The 27,449-nt window shown below is 41.8% G+C and overlaps 1 protein-coding gene and 1 long non-coding RNA gene across 2 annotated transcripts in view; one reads left to right on the forward strand and one right to left on the reverse strand.

Moving 5' to 3' along the window:
* Positions 1-27,449, forward strand: part of LOC117236241 (band 3 anion transport protein) — a 45,759-nt gene that overhangs the window by 429 nt on the left and 17,881 nt on the right. Inside the window, exon 2 of the mRNA XM_033499020.1 lies at positions 20,116-20,309. Coding sequence (XP_033354911.1) covers positions 20,256-20,309 — 54 coding nt within the window. The 5' untranslated portion in view covers positions 20,116-20,255. The remainder of the gene's footprint in view (positions 1-20,115; positions 20,310-27,449) is intronic.
* On the reverse strand, positions 15,124-16,791 carry LOC117236250. The gene is made up of 2 exons (XR_004493825.1): positions 16,486-16,791; positions 15,124-16,313 (listed from the first exon to the last, which is right to left on the reverse strand). It is a non-coding gene; the product is annotated as an uncharacterized LOC117236250 (long non-coding RNA).

Raw genomic sequence — 27,449 nt, forward strand, 5'->3', positions numbered from 1 at the left:
CGTCCGTTCACGTGCAACGTCGTCGCTAATTTTTAAATCTCATTAAAATATGTTGTTTTATCTCATTTGATAATACGTATTGGTGACTGACTAATTCTGTGGCCATTTTAGTTTTTATCATTAACGACGCTTCGTCTGTTGATAAACCTCGTTGCATTTGTACGGTGACATTAATTACTGTGAAACATTTCCTATTTAGTTTTAGCAACTGTCGATTGGGATCTCGTATTATAGAGCGTATCGTGTAATTGCTTAAAATTACTAGTCGAAAATACGGTTAAGAACGAACATACATAACATGTGTATGCCGGTGCACGATTAACAATTTCCGAGGTTTCATTGATTGTCGCATCTCTGATTCCGTTGGTTATAGGACTGTTATACAGATGTTGTACGCGTTGTTTCTTTCCAAAAAGGAGAGAGCGTTCGTAGTCAGATTTTTGTGGCGTTCACTTTATGAAACATATTCTTTACGAAAGGCTATGTCGGAAAGCGTCGAGAGACGACGCTCTTTTGCTTATTTTTCAAACTTTGAAGCGTGACATGCGCTGATGTCTACCCGACGCTGTAATATACGTAGACGTGCACATGTGCATAACTACAGCTATATCCAATCTCTATGCTACATTTTTTTTTCATTTTCCACGCGAACATATGCACTTTCATATAAAAACATACGCACATAATTAAACGATACACCAAATTACATATTTACTATGGCAATATGTATACGAGAAAGTATAAGCAGAATGGTCGATTTAACGTATTGTTGACAGAGCCGGTAACTGTACTGAAATTTACATAATAATATGTACGTATTTTAAAGCTAACCGTTGAAACGGCAGGCGTTTCCCGTTCTGCGACGTTTACAATTCTGTATATCGAATGTGGCTATGTGTTGTTTGGTTCGTTATACTTTTTTACATCTAGACTAAACAGTTATGAATAAAATGACCTGCGCTGTGAAAAACTAACCTGTACAGCGACGATTACATCGCTGTAATTACATCGACGATTATATATATATATATATAATCGATTATATAATATATATATATAATATATATATAATATATATATTCCATGCTTACAAACCTAAATTTTATCCCGTATTCGTCGTTAACGTTTGTTAGAAATTTCTTGAACATTCATCCGCGCGTAGGTTACAAAATGCATTCTTACGATATTAAACAATTCCATCTACGTGTTTTATCTTACACGAGGATTTGAAATTGATCATTAAATCGACTTTGTATGGACGAAATACTGTGTGAAAGACTTTTATTTGCTGAATCGTCCAGTTATATATGATACACTACATCGACTGCGCGAAAACATCGAAATGTATACTGGTCTCGTAACGAATCGTATAATCAAGTATTTCTTGCTTTCTATTTTTACATTTTACTCTTAGAATTCAAGCTACTTACGATATTTAGACAAATATACTGACTAACTTTTTTTATCGAATTTACATAACAGAAGTAGTATAACAAACAAATATTAAACAAAATAATACAAACATTATTGTGATCTAACGATCCAACTTAGAGACTGTGCGCCATTTTAATCTAGACACACATATGTTCGTTTTTTTCTAGCAATATGGTAATTCTAAAAATATATCGTCCAACTGCTAGAAGCAATTGTAAATATTTGAAATTTCCTTCTTTATCGCAGTTACCAAGTAACCATCGATAAAATGTCAATGTTCCAGTCTCTTGTGAATGTTCCCAGCCTGATATTTTGGCAATTTTCAAGCACAAAAGTTCCTCGACATTAAAAATTCACAACTCCAGATACAAAATACAAAATTCGCACACAAGGTAAATTCGAGTTTCATAGACTGATAGACTTCAAAAACATTTGAAATATTTGGAGCTTTAATCGCTAGACAAGTTTAGCTACGACAGGTGTGCGAGTCCATTAAAATACAGTTTTCCAGTTTTACGATTGTCGAGACCTTTCTATCCCGACGGTTGATGCACGTGGAAAGGCAGTGAATAATCGGTAGTCTAAATATATCTCTCCCACTGCCATGAAGTACCCTTTTCATTTCGCATGCTGCGCAATGGAAAATAATAAATGACACGCTTATTGGCGAATATTCGATACGCGCAACGAAACGATTGCGACAAATCATTCGGTATTCCCGGAACGCGCGTTAAGGTAGATTTAGATCGATGCTCCGCCAGTGAAATTGGCCATGTGGCCAATGGCCTTGGGAAAAAATTCGTTGGCGTAAATGTTACTCGCAGTTAAAAAAGTAACGTTAAAGGTTCGCACTTTCGCAATGGCAAGAAACATTGTTCGAATCGTTGCTCGATTGCATGACGCTTAATCACAGACGCTTTGTCTCTTGTTTATATAAAAATCAAGAAGTCACCGGTGGACGATTACTTCCGTCGCACGAGCACAAACAAAATAGTACACGTGGCCTAACGCCATCGTACAATTAAGTATGTTTTTGTGGGCAAATTGGCTGGTGGCAGCTTTACCGCCGCCGTCTTTTATTGCGTTCTCTACCTGCTCTCGACAATGAATCCGAGATTCCCTGTGCCAAAGGAAGGGTAAGCCAGATAATTAACGAAGAATGTCCTTACAAAAGTCTATGCGCAGGATGTGCTATTGAAATTTCCAAGCAGTAGCGTAGGAATGTTAGATTGCTGCAAGCTTTTAAAAGCTTTCGTTAGATGTAAAACAGAACTATGTTTAACATCTATTAACGACAATAAGGGCAGCCCTCGTTTCTCTCGAAACGTTAAACCAACTATAATCGTGGTTGTTCGGCAAAGAATAATCATAACGTTCGATATGCCGTGTAAGTTATTCGGAACGCGGTGCACTGTTGCGCATATGTCTATTATGATTTTATTCGGTCGAGTCCTCGACTCTTTGACACACATCCGTCGTAATTTGTTTGAGTTACAGCGAAGCGCCGAATTCGTGGCCATAATACAAACGTGCACGCGAAACCTGAAACCGTCGAGTAATTTACGGCAGCCGGCGTTCGTAAATACAAATTTCTCTTTCGACCAAATCTCGTCGAACGAAACGAAGTATTCGATCGACGTGCTTCGAACGACTTCGATTATCTTCGGATTGCCGGAAATTTCGTTAGTTTCTCCTAGTTACTACGGCTAATAGAACGTTCCGATCGCTTTTCGGTTAGCGACGTCCTACTCTCTTTACGCCAGCAAATTCATATTTTCGTGCGCATTCTCGAAATTGTTGAGAATTGTGGATCTTTGAAGCCGAAATAATGTTATAGGAACGCTAAATCTGTACTGAGGATTAATATTAAAATAATGAAATATTTATTTCATGAACGATTCCTTATATATTCATCGATACACACTTGCACGCGTCTCAGCACTTTCTTTCGACTGAACAGTTTACATTCTTTTGTTTTCGAGACGCTGCGGACACACATACTTTCACACACTGATATTCACATACAAGCATCTCTACCACGCATTTAACCTAGTCCAGCACAAAAAATTATACATATCTCAACAGAAATCATCAATGGAAAAATGACTATACGTTTCGAGCGTCGACGACAATCTGTTCTCTGCAAATTAGATTTCCATCGTTTACAGAAATCGAAAAATTCAATCGGATCTCAGTGGAAAGACGAAGAAGCTTCTACGGTCAATGCGATTTCGCTAGCTCGGAACGCAGCGATAAATCACGCGAGTTCGAGAACCGATTTCGGCTGTGTAGTTGTACATACTTGTATGTACACATATACCGTAAGCTGTCCCGCAATGTTTGCCGTCGCTAAGTAGCCGGTGGAGTCGGTTGAAAGAGGCGCGACGATTCTCGACAATTTGTCGACCGAGGCACGAGCGGAGCTAACGTTCGCGTCAAGGGAATGATTATCGACAATAATTTGTTTGATTCGAGTTTTATAGGTTCGCGTAGTCGGCCGTAGTCACGAGTTACGAACTCGCTTTCAATGAGCTTAATCGAGTGGGTCAACACGCGACATCTCGTTCGAATGAATCATCGCAGCGAATCTTTGGAATTCGTTTTGGTCGAGAAGCATCGCGTCCGTTCGATTGAATTGTAAATTAAACGACCTACCTCGCAGTGTGTATCTTTTTATATACGTGAGATGTGATTGGAAATGTAAACATGGTAATCAAACGACACGGTAACCGTAACGTAATGATAGAGCTGAACTTGAAATGTATGGTAAAAATCAATGCGTTATCGAGTTGTTTCAAACTCGTGAAACATTGATTGATTTCTTGCACGATCGATGTTTTACCACGTGTGAACTTGATTTATCCTGTTATTATAGGAGTTTCCGTGCGTTTAATGAGAGCGCTTATCTGTCCGATAGCGGGGCGGATTTATTGCACTGCCGATATTACGTACGCGTATCTATCATTATCATAATACACGGCCGATCGTACAAATTTCGTAATAATCGCAGGGGGGAAAAATTGTCGCGCTTGGCTTCTCGCGATAATCTCAGTCTCAGTGGACTGACCGATCGGCATTTGCTCTCGTTATTTCTATTTTTGTAATTATCATCTCGCCGGCGGATCTATTCGCCGAACTTACTACTCGAGAAAATGAAGAGCGATACAAGCGCGTATATCGAAATTTTATCCTATTCAACCGATTTCAAATTCTTCTTTACGTTTTGATTTACATGGTCGCGTGTACCCAGAGTATAATCAGGTGCCAATGCTTGTCACGTAAGATGTATTAATAAAACTCGACAGCGTGTATTCTTGCGCGCATAAATTTCCTTTGTAAATCGGAACGCGCGTGTTGTTTTTGAATCGATCGAACGAACTTTATCGAGTAACGTACCCTAGTTTTCCCATCGAAGATTGTGGTATATTTGTACAGCACAATCACGTCGTTTCGAACGATTACGCTTTTTTCCGTTTCCGTTGATTCACAGCTTAATTATGGTATTTACATCGCCTCCTTGTCAGATCGTTATCATGCGTGGAACAACAAAAGACTACGAATGGAATAAGAGTTCATTCCTGGAATGTCTGCATTGTCAATCCACCAGATATTTTATTACCAATGCTGTTGCTTCTTTCTTCGGCTGTTTGTTTTGCATCGGATTTCGTAGAACATCGGACAGATCGGAGGTGCGCACTAGGCAGCTGTTAACACTAGAACTACCACACCAGTCAAATTGACTGGTTCTACAATTTTATTTTAAAATTCCTACTTTGTGTTATATTTTTTCCGCAATGATGTAATGAATTTTATTTAGTTCTTTACGTATTCAAATTTAAAATAATTTTGTATCAAGACTACTTATACCAATACCAGTCGAAATGACTGGTTTTACAATATTATTTTTAAATTTCTACTTCATGTTATATTTTTTCCCCCAATGATGTAATTGCAACGATAACTAAAAGAATAATATAATGAATTTTATTTAGTTCTTTACGTATTCAAATTAAAAATAATTTTGTATCAAGACTATTTATACCAATACCAGTCGAAATGACTGGTTTTACAATATTATTTTTAAATTTCTACTTCATGTTATATTTTTTCCCCCAATGATGTAATTGCAACGATAACTAAAAGAATAATATAATGAATTTTATTTAGTTCTTTACGTATTCAAATTAAAAATAATTTTGTATCAAGACTATTTATACCAATACCAGTCGAAATGACTGGTTTTACAATATTATTTTTAAATTTCTACTTCATGTTATATTTTTTCCCCCAATGATGTAATTGCAACGATAACTAAAAGAATAATATAATGAATTTTATTTAGTTCTTTACGTATTCAAATTAAAAATAATTTTGTATCAAGACTACTTATACCAATACCAGTCGAAATGACTGGTTTTACAATATTATTTTTAAATTCCTACTTCATGTTATATTTGTCGGGTCATCATTAGGATTTAAGGCGCGTAATGATTCTTCGTTTGAATTAGCCATTGTTTTACAAAACAGAGAATATATTTACGCGAATAAACAAGATTTTACAAAATATTATGAATAATGAGTTTAATAAATGATAAGATTAACAAACGATAAGTTTAATTAATAATTAGATTAAAGAATAATAAGTTTAACGAACAATAAGAGGAACGAATAATATGTTTTACGAATAATGAATTTAACGAATAATGAGATTAACGATTGATAGGTTTTAGGAATAATGAATAATGAATTTAATTTACGCTATTAATAATGTTCCGGGGTTCAAACGAATCCATGGTCAACGGGATAACTCTTTACTATGCGTAGAATAATTTTAAATACAAAAATACGATTGCTGAGACACTCGGTAAATTGCTCGATGTATCACTTTCCAAGGCGATCGCACGAATGAATATCTGATGAAAATCTTTTTCGCTATACGACTGCATTTGTTTGTTATATGCTCGCTGGAAACATCGAGAAGGTTCCAATCGTTGTTGCTAGGCAATTTCTGTCAAAAGTTTGTTGTATACTCTTTGGAAACATCGAGAAAGATCCAAACGCCGTTGCTAGGCAGTTTCTGTCTGGAGTTTGATTCCTAATACAACGTGTGTCCCATTATATCGACATCTCTAAAGTACAATTCTATGTGATTTCTAGGGAGAACGATACAACCGATCCACACCTTCGTCAGGCAAAACGTTTATCCCGTGACCGTGGCTACGTTCGGCGACCAGTTGTCACCTCGAACCCACTTTCGCTTTCACAAATATCAAACAATTACAAATGACAATTGCTTAATTACAGTTATGATAAAATCTAGGCTAAATCATTAGAAGGCTTCCTCAAAATTGCAAAGGGAAGTTTTCCTTCCATCTCCGACATATTTTTCCCCCCAATGTTGTAATTGCAACGATAACTAAAAGAATAATATAATGAATTTTATTTAGTTCTTTATGCATTCAAATTTAAAATAATTTTATATCAAAACTACTTATACCAATACCAGTCGAAATGACTGGTACTTGTCAAAATGTAAAAGGGTCCTGCAATCTGTTTATCGAACCCCAATTAACCAGTTTCCTCGGTTTGTACAACTTCCCACACGTTTTTACGATTTTACTGCGTATCAGTCGTCAGAAAGATTCCGAATCGATCGCTAAATCGCAACACTAGAAATACCACACCAAACAAAATGACTGGTTTTACAATTTTACAAATGTGTCAACCCTCCTTTAGGGATCATAATTCCAGATGGATTAATATTAAAATGTACTACGTAACGTGGAATTCTTTCTGTAAGAAAGTGATAAATCGATAAATATAAAAATATTCTATTTTACGTATTTTTTAAAGACCAGTCATTTTGACTGGTATTTGACCAGAAATAGCTTCGTGTTAACTATCGGTAGTTCTAATGTTAAATAGGAAATCGCGTAGTAAATCACCGCCGAGGCAACGCGTTTAATACGCCAGGTTGTTAAAAGTCCGGATCGCCAAGATTTAGTGGACTCGTGTTTATTGACGTTTACAGTGGCCCCAAAGCCTGCGTATATTTCCATTGTAGCTAGGACTCGTCGATCCTTCAACGAGAATTACCAAAGCGTGACGGGCAGCGTTTCAAGGGCAGTCTGCTTGCCGAAAAGTAAAAGGCGAGTGGACCGTTGTGCATTTAGAAACGGCTTCGTGAAAATTATCTTCGAAACGAGAACACGGCTGGCTATACTGTTGCTTACGGCTCTTGCCAAGGCCTAAGAAAGGTAAACTAAGATTATGGGCAAGACCCATGTCACCTTGGACATCCTCTTTCTCTGCAACCTTCGTCAACCGACTAACGTTAACCTGAACGAAAAAGGCTAAGATATTGCATTCTTGTACAGTTTTCATTTAGGCGAACCATTTTCCATGTACAGCGAAATAGTTGGCCGGTAGAAAGCAGCGCATCGATTAATCAAATACACGCCGGTGTAAGTATACACAGGCGGCAGCCCGTTTAAATTGCACGTGCCTTTCAACCACCTTTCATCGGCCGTTTGCTAAACGATCCTGCTCTATCATCATCGCGAGGGACAAACCCGTGCAAAAACGCCAACTTCCTTTCATACGTATACAAGACGGTTGCACGTTCTTATCGTCGAATTGCAAAATAACGAACATCGCTGATCGTCGCGACATTGATTGATTCTGTCCCTCGTCGCAACTGAAACTCGATTAAAATTAATCCTGCGGCATAAACGCTATTACGTACCCTGTTCCGTAAGCTTCTTTTCCCTTCGACCATCGATCTGCCGACCAGAGACTAGAACCTAGCCATTAGCGGAATTGCTAAACCTTCGAGCTTTAGGTAAGAACCACTGGCGAGTGCTGAGAGTCACTGTGTGGCCGGTGCATAAACACAAAGGTGTAGCGATGTTCGATCGTTGTACGAGCGACTAATAATCGGCAGACTGGTCACAGGTAGTCGATTCAGCCGTGAAGTAGAATGGGCCCGAGTATCTGCCCAAGTGCATATTTACTATCCGAGGAAGGGGAGAACAGTACTTTCTACTCGCGAGTCAACCGCGCGTTTCGTCGCTGTCGCCGTAAGCATCGCCGTTGACGCGCGCTGTCATTCCTTGTGTTAGTCGGGTCGTGTAGTCGGCTACGTGTGATTCACGAAGAGGTCGTGTATCAGGTCCGATAGATTGGCCGTTCTACGCGCTGGCGTTCTTCCTGCGCAGGTCTACACATCGAACCGTGGATAGGAGAAAAGCAGTGAAACGCACCCGGAGAGCCGTGTCTCCCCAGGTACGTAGCCAAGGGTCGGTCTCCAGCTACGCTGAAAAGACAATCTTTTGGAGTCCGCTTCGCTGCACCATCTTTCGCTCTTTGCTTCCGTACTTTTGATTTTTCTCTGATTTTCGCACGAATACGCTTCGAAGATGGTACTTCGACAGGTAAAGGTCGATCCAGATTCTCGAGGATCAGCTCGGGTCATCGGTGAGAAATCTCGAACTCGACGAAGCTTGAAATTGCAACTCGTAACTCGGAAGCTTTTAATTTAGGCAGAGTTGTTATTTTCGAATATATAGAGGACAGAATAACACGCACAAGCGGGTACGAGGCGATTCCTTGTGAAGAAATAAGAGGGAAACGTGGGATCAAGTTTTCTCATTTAAGGCTTAGTCTTCGAGAAAATCGAGTTTGAAAATTTGTCAAGTATACTGAATACTTGACAGGAGTTTGTTCTACGTGTAAAGATAGGTCGAAAGCGTAGAATAGAATTTTTTCGTTCGCCTCTTCGTTTCCAAGATAATAAAGTTGGAACACTTTTGGATCAATTTTCAAATTTATTTTTCTCGGAAACGAAGCTTCTTGAGAACAATTTTTATTTCGAATATTCCACTTATATTCACACCTAGAACGACCTCCTGTCGATTATTGTATTTAGTCCTGTCCAGTTCGAGTATACACGATAAATTTTCAAACTCGATTTTCTCGCAAACTGAGTTTTAAATGAAACAATTTTACTTCATATTTTGTTCTTATCTTTTCATAACGTATCACCTGGCACCTGCTTGTACGTGTTATTCGGCTGTATATACATGACAATAATTTTATTTTAACCATCACATGCTACGTGTCGTATCGAAGTATCACTAAACGCTTCACTGTTCTTCGTATTTTCTAATTTATTTAAGAATACATATTACGTATATATTTAGTTATGTATTATTTTTTGGGGTCGAAAAGAGCGAGTGTACGCGTGTATCGACATTGGCAACGATTACAGGTTACCAGAGGCGGCAACCGAAAAGAAAAACATAGCCGATAGAATGAGAATCGAACATCGTTAAACGTTAAAAGAGGCGCGTGATGTAACAGAAAAGATAGCTAAAATTAGATCGTTACGATGCCGAATTGTCAGCGCTTCTTCGTCTATTACGTATTTCACAAATTTTCGAACCTATCACGAGCCGATTAATCTATCAAATGTATTTGTATCAAAGAATGAGAGCATCCATATGAGATAAATGGTTTGCTTGCAAAGAAAATAAATGTTTGGCTTTGGATTAAAGCAGGCGAGAGCGCGAGTAGCGAAAGAAAGAGAATTATTGTCCACTGCTATTTATATCCGAATTCGAAACGGAACGTAATGGATCTTTAAACCGAACGATGTTTCATCTTACGGCAAACTTTTTACCATTCGAACGCATAATGCAAAGCACGAGAAAAGAGTAGAGTGGAATTGTAAAAGCGACGCGAGCGTTACGCGTGACAGTTATTCGAGCGTTAGCAATGCAACGTATTTGCAATTCGAATCTCCGATCGGTCGATAACAGCTATTATTTCGAGTATGGTGGTTCGTATTGCTTTTCGCAATATTCGATTCGAACGGACTGCCGTTAAACGGACGTTGTATGTACTTTATTTGTCGCGCGGCTATCGACGACAATGCACAAACGATTTTATAATCCTCAATTATCGGTATGTTCTCCATTGAGTTTCCCATTGAAATTACATAGAACGCAGACTCGCTCGGTAAACAGCGACATGTTCGTTCAGCGTCGATGAATTCGTTTACGTACCAGGAATTTCCTGATTCACGATCAAACTACTTTTACGATTCTCGAGCAACTTTGGGAATAGGAAGAAATTTTTGAAACAGGTGTTAAGTGATTTTCATGGACGAAATATTCGGCTGGTTTAATCGCAAGGAATTCGAGCGAAGATAAGGAAGGGAGGGCAGTTTTATTGTTACAGTTGTTATTACCACCTAATGACAAAATCCGCGATCGCTTGGTTGCCAAGCCAATAGAACGAATAGACCAGATAGTCGCGCAAACAGGTACGCGTATACGTTTTTAGGAAACGCGGGGCGAAAGCCTTATGCAAATTTGTTCGTGTCACGACTCACGTTCACGACGGGGCCATTACACCGATCGATATCACGGTCCCGTGCACCGTCTCGTTTCAATGCATGAAAACGCCGGCGCTTCTCGTCGCGTGCAAAAGTTTGGTTACATTTATCGTCACGACAACTTCTCCGAGCGGATCTCCAGTGATTTATTAAACGGCGCGAGATTTCTTTTAGCCAGCGCTCGCGCTGCCAGCACGCACGAAAAATGCAAATACACGTCGCTGCTGCCATTGCTTGGTTGTGCAATCGTGGCGATCTGATTGCCATAAGCGATTTCCGATAAAGCGTTAATGGAGATTTATCGGTCTGCCGATGACTGCCATTGCTCGATCGTTCCATCCGACGAACAATTTCGGTGGATGAAGTGGAGGATTGTCGTGCGTGCCGTTGTCAGGTCGATCGAAGAAAATGCCAGTGGAAAGAGAAGGTAATTGAATAGTTTTTTACGATATTTGCTCGAGCACAACCGCCCGAGCAAAAGCTGGAAAAAAAAGCTGCTAGTCGTGTTTGGCTGCTTAAATCGGTTACGCGAGGCGGGTCGATGATTGAGAGCGCGCTTGCTACAAGTTCAAAATTATCCGGATAACACGGTGGATGTTGTTTCGTTGAAAAGCTTGGCGCATGCGTTACGTTCTTAACATAGAAATATTTACGGATTACGGTGGAGGAATCGAACCGTGCTCGTTTTCCTATCTTCCTGTTTCATCCACCTATTCGCTGACGCTATTGTTAAATATCGAGAACAGCAACCTTGAATAGAGATGGTCGATATTTTTAGACGTCCACGTCTAACCGTGACTCAAAACGTTCTGACATTTCGTAAAAGTTACAGTTTAGTAATCGGTTACAGTTTAGTACAGTTTAGTAATAGTAGTGATCGGGATCACGTGCTTTCCCTATGATGGCGACGACCGATTAGCTGATCGTTTAAAATTCTATGTAGCCGATGATCGGTGATCCATGAGAGGAGGAGGGCAAGGTTACCTTTAAAGAGACGTTAAAAGACGGCAGGTGCGTGCACCGTTTCTTCGATGGAATCTACACCACGTTGAAACGTTGCTTCCATTCGAAACGTCTCTTCTACCTGGAAAACGTTTCTGAGAATAGAGAGAAAAGCTCGTGGGGACAATGTCGGAAGGGAATGATTGAACGGTCGAGTAGCGACAGGTGGAAGTAAAGGTGTATGCACAACGTTGGATCGATGGTAGCCTTAGCATTGTCAGCGCCCTTAGCATTGTTTGGTTCGCAGAGCGTCACCGTGCACGATCATCCGATTAGCCCTGACCTAGGTGCCTCGATGTTATTTGTGTCGCCGTTACGATCCCTGCGTCATCTCGCCTTCTTCTTTCTCATCTTATACTTTCTGCGTAAATCCTTGTTTCCCATATTTTTACCACGCGCAATTCCTTCGTCTGCATCAAATTGTTTACGCGCTTTAAGCCGCAAGTGGCTCGCTGCTTAGGGTAGTAACGTACGACAAATGGAAGGGTAGGGTGGAAAACAATGGACGCAACTTTTTCACACTTTCTACCGGATAACTAGGCTCTCGGGCAACGTCGTGAGAACTGGAATGCATGACGTTCAACGAGAAAGTATATATACACAGCTGATAGAAGGTGAGGACGCTATATCGGGAAACGATTGGAAAAAGGAGAGTAGGTAGAAGGTTGGACGCGAACGATGCAGAGAACCATACGAATGTCAAGTTCTAGGAATGAAATTTTTATCGTGAAATTTCTGCTCTACTGCCTGGCTGGTTATAGGTCGGGCTCGTGACCTGAAAACATAGGAAATTGTTTAGAGTAGGAGCGCGATATTACGCGCGTCGTTACGCGCCGCGTCGCGTCGCGTCCCTGGATCCCTTGGAAGCGGCGCGCTGGCACACCTGCATACACGCGACGCGTCAAGGACGTTATCGAAGACACAAAAGCGCTATCATTTGCATTGCACGCGCCACGTCTCCGGCGATCCAATTTTCACGGAGATACTACGTTGTTTATGACGTTACGATTGCGAGCAAAGATGTTTATTCTTCCCAGTAAACGTTTACTTCTCGATGACACACCTGATTTACCGCTTATGCAAATGAAACTTCCCCGAATCTTTTAGACAACCGTTAAGCACGAGTTCATAAATTTCCTGCAAGGTTATTTACTTTACCGTTGCACGAACGTTTATTATCTGGATATAACATAATTGTTAAATCAAAAAAAAAAAAAAATCGAAATGTCACTAAACGAGAGAATGGAAAAGGGGAAGGAAACTCGGCGTGAAAACCGTATCGTACGCCGCAGGTAAAATATTCGACTTTTTCCTTCTTGTACGCGTTAAAAAAACGGCCATGCTCTACGTTTTAGTTTCTATTGGGTTGACAACTAAGTGATTGCGGATTTTGTCATTAGTTGCTATTAGTTGCCAACCCAATGTAATCGTCGAGTGGTAAGACGTGCCGTCGCGCACCGACCGGACAACATTTTTAGACGAATAGGCGTGCAATAAACGATCGTTGCGTTCCGTTTACGACGCGACGTGTCACGTCGCCTGGCGTCTTAAACGTTCCCACTGTTTGTCCGTTTAACGCGCGTGCATCGACGCACCGCGTTTGCCCTCGATCGTAGGACAACGCGGTCTCATGTGACACGATTAAGCGTCATCGGCGACGAAGATGAAGCAGCACGTGCACTCGCGACAATTGAGGGTGAAAACCGCGAAAGACTTGTGGCCACGTGACTGGAATTTCTCGCCGCGGCTAATACACGCATTCATTCGGTTTAATAACGACGTTGATCACGCCCATGCTGTACAGTTAATTGAACCAATTAAGTCTCGTGTTCTGACGTTGCTTCGGTCGAAGCGATTCTTCACTACGACGAAAATTTCAGCCTCATTAGATCTTCCGTTTGCTTTGCACTCGTGGGAAGTTCGCCGCGCCGATTTTCCCTTATTTTCCTATCGACCACACACCAACTCGCTCTTTCTCCTATATTTTTAATCCTACAGATAGGTCGCTGACGTGATCGTGCAGGTTCCTATATTTGTCAACACGATTAAAGAAGCGGAACCTAACTAGAGATTTGTTTATAATTCTTTTATCGAGATTGTTAAATAATTCTTTTCTACTATTACAAAATGGATTCAGACATAATGGAATGTAGTATAGTGTAGTAATGAGACAATGAAATAATATAAAAGAGAAAATGTTGTGCATCTGCTTATAAAAGGAAAGAAACTCTTGAGACAAACTAATATTCCTCTTTATATCTGTATATTTCCTATATTTTTCACCACGCAATTTTCCAAGTATCGAGTACTAATATTCATTACTTAAAAAACAAGGAATTCTAAAGATTATTCGAGTGGTCAATTATATTTTGCGGTAATGATTTTATTTAACGGTTTCGCATATTGTTTATACGAAACATCAGATTAAATGTGTATATTAAAAGCAGGAAAAAATATAGGTCAAGAGCATTAAAGATAACTAAAGATAAATAACACGACTCGAACGTGAAATTAAAAATTCATAATGCATTTTAATATTTTTTTACAGTGTGCTATCGTTCGATTATAATTTTATCTAGTCATAACCGGTAGTGTAACCTTTTCATTAATTTTAACACCACTGAATTGCTGTATTTTATTATATACTGTACTTTATAAAAACAGAAAAAGTGAACAATTTCAGGTAAACGATAACTGATAATAACAACAACAAAAAAAAAAAAAAGAAAACGCGTTACTAAAGTCAAAAAAGGGGATCTCCCTATTCCATTGGCTAAGTGTTAATATATTTCTCGATAGTGTTAATTATAGTTATTAGATATTATAGTGTTAATATAGTCTCGATGCACGATGCTTGGTAAATTTCACAAGTACAAACTACGACGAAACGCCGGATCCTGCAGCGTTCGTTGGTCGAACGTAATCGCATAGATGGTGGTCCGAGTTGGGATTCCCTTAAAGCACAAGCAGCTGCCTCGCTTATCTTTTAGAAAAAGGTTAGGTCGATTTTGTACAATGCCTGGTGAGCCGTGACGCGCCAGGATATCGATAAGTCTCGTCGAAAGAAAACTATTCGAGTCGGCCAGAGAGAAAGGAGCACGTTGGTTTCTCCTCTAGCGTGTCTTTTATGGCACAAGGTTATGCAAGAAGCAGGCAGATTCGAGGTTTTCGACCTGATTTTATAAATCTTCGATATCTCGCATCATGCAAACGCGTGTGTCTGTATGTCCTTTCTTCTCCGTACACGTGCTGCACTGCTCCGGGCGACCTTTTTTATTCTCTCTTTCTCTTTCTCTCTCTCTCTCTTTCTTGCTTCTCCTTCTTTCTGACTCCTGTTCCCTGTCCTTCTTTTACGCTACAGAGGGAGAGAAACAGGTTTCTCCGTTGTTGGCCGACGATTTATCGTGAGTCACGCGAAAATTTTCCATAGCCGTTACCACCATAAGCTCTAAATTCACGGACGCATCCTTTGTACCGAAACGCTTAGCGGTCATCTTAAAATCTCACGCTTCTCCGAGACGCGGAATATTTGCGCTTTTTCTTCCGCTGAAACGTGTGAGAGGTGACTACCATTACTTGCTTAATCCTCGTAATACTACAGCATCGTGGTATTTATCTTGCCTTGTTTGGTGAGCAAACTGCCGGTTCGATAGCGCACCAGAGATTCGTGGGCGCGTTCGAGTTGAATCTCGTAGCGCCAACTCGTAACCACGCGAATGACGAATGACTCAGAATGAATGAGAAACGTTCACCGAAATTATTTGCTCCTTCGATGGCAAGACTGCGCGTCGCGTCTTCCGTAACGAGAACAGCGCCATTTCGTATTCGCAGCGGCTCGATCTTCAGATTAGAAGGCGGTATCGCGTGCGAAGAGAACGAGCGATGATAAACAGTTCACTATAAGACGAAAGTCGATTGCCGGACACAGGGAGGAGACACGAAGCGATTCTAGCGGACAAAATTTCAAGTACATTCGCCATAAGAGAGAAGCGGCTTTTGCTTCGATTTTGATACTCGTGTCTATACTATTCGTTCCACGACATTTGAATATTTCAGACAAGTCGAACTATGAAAGTTGACGGTGCGCACGAAACATACTTCCGACTGTCATGTCGCTACGTAATACGAATTTACTTATTCATCGTCCTTTACTGGGTCATATTTATCCGCGTGCTGAATTATTTACGAATATTGTATTGTCCTACGCTCGCTTTAATTTCCTCCTAATATCTAATGGTAATCGCAGTGTTCCTTCGTTTATATGGAAATCTAATTTCTCCCGATCCACTGTATAACATTTAACCTGCTTCGTAACGCGTCGTTCCTTCTAATTTTCTTCTTTTTCTTTCCCTCTGCAACTCGGCGCTACGTATTCTCGCCATTAGGAAATTAAACGAGATATCGCGTTAGATATTAAGTTGCACGTCGATCCGCATTACGCTATATCCACGCGTTAACCGTTTAATCGTTGTCACGAGAACTGCAACACACACGAAACAAAGTTCAAGGAATGGATATCGTTACGTAAGAGAGAGGAGAGGTTGGAAAAAGTCTGGTTATCGTGTCTTTTACCTTGCCAAAAAATGAACAAAGAATAAACAAGAATATCCGATCGTGTGAGGTACAAGAGTCTGTGAATTCTGACAACCTACCTTCCTTTAACGTTTCCCACATCATCCTCGTAATTTATTATCGATTCGAGACTCGTTTGCGTACGAGGCTTTCCAAGCAAATTATACCTCTCTTGTAACTGCGAACGGAAGAGAGGTTATGTTTTATACCTGTCGTATGTATACACGAATAGCCTGGAAACAGGTTTGGTGGCGTGAAATAAGGATTTGACAATTCGCAACGAGTCACGCTATGTAAACAAGGTTAAATTATGTCAGCAGCGAGTTCGTATCTCTAGTCAGCTCGCGAGATACTTTCACTGCTACGTTCGAAAACTTGAGCATCGGAGAAGCAGCGACGCGCGTGATACGCGAATATCTCTGTTAGCCGGTAAAGCATGTTGTATTAGGTTATTTGAAAGGTTTCTTTCGTTTCATACGATGATAATAGATGGACAAGAATTTCTGTTTTATATTATTTTCTTGAATTAGGTATGATCCATTTCGTTCTATTTCTATTATTATGTTTGTACATAATTCAATAAACTAATATACAACAAAAAACATTGTGCGTCTATTATTTCCTAATAAATGGAAAGAAACTTTTCGGACAACCTAATACATAGAATATTTCCAGATGCGTATTTCTATGGAAAGATAGAGATAGCGAGGTTTTACCGGCGCGCAAAGAGGCAATAATGGCGGCTGAAGGAAAAAACGCGTGACACAATGGCCGGCAGGAGTCTGGTTGAGTGATTTCAAACTATTTCGAACCGAAGAACGATAAGAATGCGTGGCGACGTGGTGAGAGATGCTGCGACGAGTTGGCAGAAGCGAGAATCGCGCGTTATCAAGCCGTAACATAAGAACACGGCATTTGAAAAGGCCAATTGTCGCGTTGTTACCGACGACAGATGGTTCGATGACAAAGGACAGCCGTACAGTGAAACAGGCGCGAATGAAGCCTTGGAGGAGACTTGCCTGAGATCTTTTTATCCCGACAGCTTCGAGATACTTGCCTATCGGATGACGTGACGTTCGTCCGTGAACAAGTATTCGTCGAATAGATCGATAAACGACTAGCCGGCTAGTCTCTTTCCTAGTAGTTTAATCGCGAGCTACGAATTTTCATTGTGAAACCTCCTACCTTGTGCGATCCGGTCGCACCATCAGCGCTATATAATTCCGCGGTCGCGCAGTCTCTCGCCAACGATTATTCGACAAAAGAACAATTAGACGCGTATGTCGGTGATCGTGGAAGATCGGAAAAGTACCGCGTTAAAATAGTGCAACAGGAGTCGTGGATGGGACAGCAGGTATCGAAAGTTTCCGTGGCAATTAATCTCCGAGTGACTGGTTCGCTGTTCTCCTTGGCAACTGGTAGTTTTAGATTTCGTTCGTTTAAACATCGGCGACTTACGAAGCAAACGAAACGTGCGCGTAACATGCCGATCGTTCGATATCGGATTTCTCTGTTATCTGCCTTCGAACTGTATTTATATTACTCAACTTGCTGGTTTCCAATTTCTAGAAATTCCCTCGTAATCCTGGCATACAGGAATTCTATACTTGCTCGTGTCATAAGAGAACATTCCCCGACGTTTCGTCGCAACTAGTCGCTTCGCTTAGTCGGATAAACACGGCGAATGAAACCGTTCAACTCGTTTTTCAAGCTTTGCTTGCGTGCGAGCGCGTCGCTCGGCTGCCGTTACCGCTAAGGGCCGAAAATTACGTGCTTCGATCTGGCAACGTTTCACAGCGATCAGCCATTTCTCTCGTTCGGAGACGCGTACGCGCGACGCAATAGCACGACCGTTACGAAAAATTGCACGGCCAACGAGAAAAAATGCTCCGTTTTATTCGAGAAGCGATGGAAGCTGGTTCCCTGCATGCAGGCACTTTATTGCCCGGTGAAGATTTATCTGATAGACAGCGTGGATTAGAATAGCGTAAAGATAAAGAGTAGGATCGAAGGTTCATTAAAGAGCGTCGTAAATCACTGGGTCGCGTGGTAAATCGACTCGCGTAGCTGAGAAAGTGCGGTCCGAATGAAACCTTTCTTTTTCTCCATATACCTCGTAATATCGTTAACCGGAAAATTCGTTGAAATACGATGCAGCACGTTATAGGAAACTTCGAGGAGGATCGCTAACTCGGTGACGATCCGATACAAACGTAAGAAGTCGATTTTGCCAAGTCGTCTTTTTTTACTTTACTCTTCGGATAATTGGCATAGAGAAAAAATTCGGCCACGACGAATCGGCCGGTAAAATCGCCGCTAATGCCAGTTTTCCATTATCCATGGCGGACGTGGAAGATGATCCTCGGCGGAAGAATACACCGGGAATGTAGTTGGAACGTGCGACTAAATTTCCTAGGCACCAGGTATCACGCGCGGATAATCGAACAGACGACAGGCATTTCGTTGCGTCATTCTATCGGAAGCGAGCCGGTAATTAGAGACGAGCGACGCTGGCCCCTCGTATTTCAATTCCATCTGCGCTCTTTAAATTGTCGTCGAGAGGAAGAAGATCGATTCAACGCGGTTGGTCGCACGCTTGTACGTTTCTTTTTTCTTTAATCCGACTGTGTCTCGGCTCGGTGAGTACGGAACAAATTAGCTAGCAAAGAAAAGCGTAAAAGTTGTTCGATACACGTTGCGGAAGATGTTCCAACGACGAACGAGGGTTGATATGAAAGCAGCTAAACGATCGAGAAGAAGGCGTATTTCGGTTTATTTGGTTGTTTATGCCGGCAAGGTTACGCCATGCCGGCACCTTATTTGTCAAGTTATATTAGAATCGTTGCCTGTGGATGGTCGTCGCGTTGCTGGTAGCAGTGGCAGTCTGAAACGAAGTCAGTCGGACGGTCACTGTCGTCGAGTCACGTCTCCTTCTCGATAGTAGTTCAGTCCGCTGCACTGATCTATACTATCCTTAGTTCGCGAACAAGTGTTCTCGAGTTCGCTCGCGATTCTCATCATCGTCGCGATCTCCGTCCTCGTCACGCCACACCGTATCGTCTCGCTCGGTGTGTACACGATCCTCCGGCCTTCTTCGTCCGTTTCCTTCTCCCTTCGTCTTCTCGCCCGTGTAATCTCTGCCATTGTATTAACTTTCCATTTTCTCGCTTCTTCGCTAAATTCCCCTCGCCGTGCGTTTTAACTCGATTGAAGAAAGCGGTTAATGTCATCCCTCGTGGAATTCAATCGAAACATTTCCGTTTCATCTTCGATTCTTTTTTTTTTCTTTTTTTTCTCTCGATAGGAGGATCTTAGCAGAAAGAATTTCAGCAAAATCCTCGCTCCTGTTCCTCGTTGTATTCTTAATCGCACCTTGCTGCTTTATATCTCCGACATCGCCGCGTAGTAATTTCGCCGGTCGCTGTATTTCCGTATTTTTATCGCCCTGACGAAGGGAGGTAGTATAAATAAATCCGTTTTAATCGCTCTTGGACATGGTGAAAAGAGAAAGAGAAGACACCTTCTGATCGATAAACCGACGATATTAAATGACGTAGGAATTATGAAAAAGGCGTGACCGAATGAGTTAGAGTAGCGTAGCACGTAATGATCGATCGACGACGTTTATTTAGAATGTAGCATAAAGATATCCGATAATCCGACATGGAATTTGCAAAATTCTGGCTAAAGGTATGCTCGTGTTTGCACAGCTAGCAGAACGGAGCTGCCATCTCAGCGACTCCTCCACATGTGGACATCGCCGTCCCGACTCAGGATCGGCCGAGCACCCAGGAAAAAGACGACACCTTAAGCTGATAGCTGCCGCAGCAGCTACCGCGACCGGTGAAACATGGACAACACCAAGAGAAAGCTGTCTTTCCTTGGCTTTGGTAAAAGGGTATCGGTAAGTGTTGCATTCTTCTTCGCGCGATACGGCTCTTCTAGCTATACGATCGGATCGTGTTACGTCCTTTACAAATTCATGGTCGATTAGACGTCGTCAAGCTGCTATTATATACTCGAACGGAATGGAAAATCTATACTATCGGAGAAAAGCAGAGCCGTCGCGTCGCTTGTCAAATTCTCTGCACGTTCGATGATTACGCGACGGAAATAACAAACGTTCAACAACCACGACCACGATAAAACAGATAGATAGATAGATAGACGTGGAACAATACGAACTTGCCGATAGCGCGTTTTTTAATTCCATACAACATATTGCCTTTGATTTAAGTTTCGCGTCTAAACGTTTATCAGTGGGAAAAATCGGCGATTAGGATTTTTATTTCTACGTAGCAGCATCGAGCTCGCTACGTTCTAAACATAGCAGATGATAGATAGCGGATGAAAGTAACAGCATTTTTCTGCTATAGCGTCGAGTCTGTAGACTTTATTAAACGACGAGTAAAAAAATATCGTATCGTTCGTGAAAGATTGCTGGTGGAATCCGTTGATACTGCAATACATCTTTTCTTTTTCCTTTTCCTTTTTTTTTTATATATACCTATATCGTCCTTGACAATATACGTATTGTGCACGTTCCACGAAACGCACTTACCGTATTTATCCAATTATTATTTGTTGCGCTCTTAAGCAACTCTTCTATTGATTAAAGTCGTGCCGCTTCTCGTTCTTCCGACACGCCGTAATTTCTCGTTAATTTATTACCGGTTTCCATCTTTTATCCAATTTTCCCTCGTTGGACAAAATGATGTGAAAACAGGCGCGTCTCTCTCGTTTGTGCCAACGACGTGTTGAAGCAGGCGCCTACACCACGTTTATTGCGATTTAAATTAACGACGATTAATGTTCGCGTTGATCGTTGACACCGATCAATTGAAATGCGTTCCCCTAATGAGACATGATCTGATTACGATGGAACGTTGCAAACGTAAAAATATCGCTGCATTCGGTTGTTCCTGTCGCTTCGACGAACGCGAATTCAGTGACGTGAAAGCGCGATGCTGCTACGCCTTCCACCTGCCTTTGCGTGACGCCCGAATTGTTCGTTGCTGGCGTCACAGCTGCTCAATTTTCCATTTGCGAACAACTGCACGTCGGATCCGTCAGACGCACGAATTTTGCGTGCGGAATTGCGCGCCCCTCGTTGTTGCTACGACGCGCGAGATGAACGCGGATTTTGGTGAAATCGGCGAGGACCAGCGAGAGGAAAGTGGAACGCGTTTCTGCAAAATATAGGAAATTGGCGGGGCACGTGCGACGAGATCGCTTAACGTCAACCGTCGCATCGTCGAAACGACGAAAGTTGTTCGACCGTTCTTTTCATTCCCATGCGGGGCAGTTGCAAAGTTAAGCACTGATTTCACTCTCCTTCGAGTGTTGTTGCTCGATGGATTAAAAAGTTTGACGCGCGTCGTTCCACTCGTTGCAGCGTGCGCGGTACAGCAGCGGTGGCAGTTCGCTTGGTTCGGCCGTCGGTGAAATTGCCTCGCAAGAATCACAAACTTTCGATTGACTTTTCAAGGTTCCGAATTAAGCGTTTAGCGACGGAAGCGCGCAAGTTGGCGAAGGATGGCGCGGTGCAATCGCCTCGCGGTCTGCCGTTGCCGACGACAGCTACGAAGCTGGCGACTCAACGTACCACGTGCGCAAGGGAATTAATTAACACGTCGCGCGTGATTGCTCACGCGTTCGTGCACCGTATCCTACCGTGCAAGTTCACGGTGTCGTTAAACTGGTCGTTATCGAGCCGCAGAGATCGCGCGTTTAACCGGCTCTCGCTCGATACACGTCCACACCTGATGGATTTTCATTTTCCTCCTAGCATCTAAAATTAGTGCGATCGCGTACGACCGTTGCCGATAGGCACGTGGCGCGTTACGACGCGCGATTCCCGCCAAATGTTGTCCAAATTTTCAAACAGGCCACTTTTGAACGTTTTATCGCGTGCGTTAACGTCGCTCGAGACGAAACAACGCGACGAAATTCGGAATAGAAAATTACTACTTTCCTGGTGCAGAGTGGGTCGAAATTAATCGTTTTGTCTTAGAAGATGCGTTGTGTAGCGTTAAGCCGGTTAAACTTAGATTCAGACGAAATTACCCTTCGGCTATCTTCGAACGAGAAATAGTTCCGAGAACGAGACGATAGAACAACGTTGCGATTTCATTCGTCAAATGCAGCTAGTATTATCGCGGTATTTTCGGATCAAAGGAACGACTATAAGCCGGAAACTCTTGAGAAAAACAATGGAAAAGAACCAAGTTCCGTGGATTGAAGCTTCAAGGCTGATAAGATTAAGCCTATGAATTATACTGGCTACAAAAGAGCTTTCCTCGGCATGAAAATTATTTTATGGATGATACTAATTCGAAGGAAAGACCATGATCTTAGAGTCTCGCTCCTCGCGGATATTAACACTTTGACTGCCACGTTGGTCATATTACGAGCGGCTACGGTTTTTCCTGTGACGCCATGGTGGTGTTACGTTTTGTTTGGCCCGTTTTGGTTGTGTTGCCGTTAATTTTTGAATTCACATTAAATTGTAGTATTGTCTGTTATTTAATGCGATTGGCAATTAAACTCCACGTTTCGGCTAACCTGCTACGCGCAGGAGTACTGGCACGAGAGAGGATCAAAGTTGGTGAAAATAAATGTTCGCTTAATCCTATTATATTATTAGACAAATATTCTTAAAAAAATGTTTATTCGTATTCTAAGAGGATATTGACAGAATTGTCGTTGAAATTTCGAATACTCGGAGTTACAATCGTTCGCAATACGTTTTCACTCTTCTTAATTCCAAGATTTTAACTTTGATAGATTTTCGATAGTTTACAAATTGACAAATACAAACACGTCGATTAACAAGACTAACAAGAACTGGGAACTAATGAAACAAAGAACTAAAAGCTAAATAACTAAAGGACCAAAGAACTTCAAAGCTGAGAGCAAAAAACTAAGAGCTAAAGGAATTAAGAGCTGAAAAACTAAGAAACTAGAGAATTAAAAAGCAAAGGAATTGAGAAATTAAGAGCTAAAGGAATTGAGAATTAATCGCTATGAACAAGAAATTACTCGCCAAGAAATGGGCAACTGATCGCCAAGAACCAAGGAATTAATCACCAAGAACTGAGGAACTAATCACACAAAACTCAGGAATTAATTACTCTGAACTAAGGAATTATTTTTTTCTTTCTTCTATGTCCCTACGCTTATTTATATTTAGGTTTACCGTGGAGGGGTCGTCATGTGACGGGTTGTTCCGTGGGGGTTGCGAGGCTCGAATTTGGTTTCTATACAAATTGTTAAAATTTATTTAAATTTCAAATTGGAACGCTCACTCGCGCTATTGGTAGTTTCAATCTACGTTACGGCGCGTGCGCAGCGCGGGACGTGACAGTGGTCATTGGTGACCGAAACGCGTCAACTTCTTACAATTGTAAAAATAGTATGAAAATTGACACTTAGGGTATTTTCAATATAACCGATAAATAGATGATACCTTGAAATAAAAAGTGTCCCATTGAACGATTAAACGTTTTTATTAGAACATCAATAAAAAAAAAGAGAACAAATGTTGTATCTAACGATGCACTGTGTTTGTTACGTCGCGTAACACTCTACCTAGCCCAGGTCACACACCGCGGGCAAGATGGCAACCAGATGTCTTCGGATACTCACTGTGTACCCTCGATAGCCTCAAGTACCTTCCATAAATCTCATAGATTTCCTAGTAAAGGTCCTTCAAACCAAACAAACGTCTGTTTCCGAAGAATTTCTAAAGACTATTGTCTACCACGGCTTGACAAGGGAAAGTTAGTTTTTCTCACGTATGACGCAACTTTCCTCCCACTAACCACTTTCTCTCGAGGGCGGTTAAGACCCTTCGTTTAACCCATTAACAACGAAGCCTACTTCCCTCACTCTCTTAACTAAAATCGTCACCAACAAATCCGATGGTCCCGTGCGCTAGACACACACCCATCCTTAGCTTTCCTCCGACACAGCATCGTCTCCCAAGACAGTACTGATTTTACATCCTTCGAACGGTCAACATCCTTTAACCGGGTATACACACCCGTAGATCAGTCACTCGCTCATCTCGTACATACGCACCAGCGTAACTGCCTTCGTTATAAACGGTGAAATATAACTTACTCTACTGTGTCATATTCATTTAACCACCTCTGTTATCTTAACGGAAACAGGGGAACGACTACTTCGCGGCGTCGATTCACCGAATCGTAGCGAGAATTTACGCCTCTCGCTGACGCGTTTTCCTCGCGACCGCGTCTCTCCGCGAACGGTCGTAACAGTGTTGAAACACTTCAAACATAAATGTGGCTCGTCGATACAATCTGGACGATAGGTGGTCACCTTTTTGGTCCGATTCTTAGCAATTTTTCATTCTAATAGTTTAACATTTTTTTATAGCACTCTCTGCAGAGTTTTCGCACCAGGTACGCTTGCCCTTTTTTCTTCTGCGTTTCGCGTCGCGATCTTTGTCGAATAAGTATAGTTGACGGCTCTGGTGAACGGCACTGTGCAAGGTGCGTTGCGAGTGCCATTCTAAAATCCGATACCTTGATTTTTGTTTTTTGTTGCTTGTTTATAGAGTACCATCGCGTTTGAAATTGATGTATTTAACGATAACTCTAAAGCTGATTTTATATACCACTCGAGGGTTCTTCTATGTGGTGTAGAATATACTATCATTGGATCTGATAAATCTGCAGCACATTTTCCTCTGTTGTAATCTACCACTACCGTTGCTTTATCAGAAACATAATCTTTTTCCGGACCTCTACCATTTCAGTCGAATGTTTCGTCGAAATCATAAAAATAATCGTAATACCGTTTACTAATATCTTCTACACGTTTCAACAATATATTCCGCACGTTTTGCTTACGACGAAATAACAAATGCGAATGGTTTGTTGAAATAAACGAAGCCTCGTTACAATATGTCGCTGTCTTCTGTTACCAAGGCGCCACGGTGGTCACCACCCGTGACCACCAATAAGATATACGGTCCATTGGGGAAGAACGTTGTCTTGCATCATCAGTGTATTATTATTTTGCCATTATATGCTTTGAATAATAAAAATACTCCCGCGGTGTCCTGTGCGAAACATGTAATTTCAACGTGGCAGTCAAAGAGTTGTTCATTCTCTGCGACTAATATTTCCCACGATAGCATAACGCGCCTTGTTTGTCTATCGTTTAGGCGATCAACGGTAACGAAAACTTGAAATCATCGTCGAGGAATACTTCTTTCGTCGCTCCACGTGCTCGTTCACGCGGTCGTCTGCGTTCCTCGAGTCTCATCTGTCCGTAGCGAGCAGGTCGTCGTGAAGAGCGAGCAAGTCAAATAGGAAAAACAAAACGACACTTGTGACTCGCGTCAGAAATAAATGCGCGATTTCAAAGAGCAATAAGCGTCGTCCTTGAAACGTTGCGCGGCTCTTTGAGGGACGTGGCCGTCGATGCGATGGTGTCTCGAGCACGGGTCGCCAAGTGAACGAGCGTTGCGCGAACGCGCATTTTCCGCTTGCCAAGAAAAGCAATAAAACAACGCAACGAATTTTTGGTTGGTAACGAAGAAATTTGGTTTTTCCATGCGATTCGAGGCGAGTGTCGTGCGATTCAACGGACTGCTCCACGTCCTCGTGTTAAATGGTTATTGACCTGCGACCGTCAGCAATCAGGCCAATCAGCCGGCACGAGCTTGTCCCGCTTTTCCAATCGATGCCGAAGTTCAACGTAAAACCGCGGTGAAACGATAATCCGCGCGCTTCTATCTCTTCGATTGCGAACCTAATCGGTTTAAATTCGTATATTGTACGTTTGTACGTTTGTAGCGGTGCAATGGTATTTCCAAAGGAAATGCCTTCGTTCAGATAAACACTGGCAATTATGGAAATCGTGTGCAAGTCAAAGTCTTGAACTTTATTCGTTGCTTCGAATGGAAAGCGTTGGAGCTTACGAAGCGAGAATTCGCGATCGAATGAGTCGACGTCCGTTATCAAGGATTTGGTCGTTTCTCGGGAAATAAAACGCCTATCTCGGTTCTCTGCTGGCTGTCGCAGCCACGCCCGATGCGAAATCTCTAATTTCTCTGGAACGTGTTGTTCGACGCGAGCGACAGACACAGAGTGTTCGTTGGATGCGTTGCGTAAGCCGGCGAGTTTAAATGTAGACGCGCGTTCATCATCTCTGCTGACGATTTCCATGTTTCACGGACGTAAATTCCGAGTCATGGGATCGGCCGTAGTAGCTACCGAGAAACGTTTTGCTACGCATTAAGATAAACATTTCTGCACGTTTATTTTGCATCTGCGACGTGCCACCCGTCGACGATGGAAAAGAAAAAAGAAAAGGACGAAATGCGACACGTCGACTTTGGAATTTCTGCTGGAACTCCATCGGCGTCAATCGATATTCGCGTTAACGGTCGCTGGCAGGTAGCGATTTCACGCGATCCGTCTCCAATTACATACCAACTAAGCTGTCGAATTTATCAGCAGTCGATCAACAAACCCAAACGAACATCCCTCTCGTTATCTTAACCGATACTCGCCTGCTAGTCTGGTGATATTCCTATGGAAATTTGAAGTCGACCAGTGTTTCTCTGTTACGTCGAAACACGAGGAAGATAAAAAAATGTACATTTTATTTCGTTTGAAATTGCGTGGAGGGCGTCGTTCAACCATCGTTTGCCTGTATTTTCACGCAATGGTCGAAAAACAAATCGATCGCATACACTGGTCCGTGTAAGCGAGCAATCACTACTCTATTTTCTTTCTTTTTTTTTTGTTTTTTTTATAATCCCTAAATTACAGTAACAATTATGACTTTCCGATGAAAGTCAAAATTGAATAGTGGCGAAGGTTTGCTCGCCTCCGAGCGAGCTTTTAGTTTCAGCGAAAAATGAAAATCGATGAGGGGGAGAGAATTTAACGTTGCCGAAACGCGACATTTAAACGCGTGTAAAGTTTGAGAAACGGACAATCGATAAGCCGATGAAAGTGAAGAAATTCCATAAGCAGCAGTGCGGCGATCGAACGTTAAAATCGTT

The sequence above is a fragment of the Bombus vosnesenskii genome, unplaced genomic scaffold (genome assembly GCF_011952255.1).
Source record: "Bombus vosnesenskii isolate JDL3184/JDL3185 unplaced genomic scaffold, Bvos_JDL3184-5_v1.1 scf7180000013340, whole genome shotgun sequence".
In the NCBI taxonomy this organism is placed as follows: Eukaryota; Metazoa; Arthropoda; class Insecta; order Hymenoptera; family Apidae; genus Bombus; species Bombus vosnesenskii.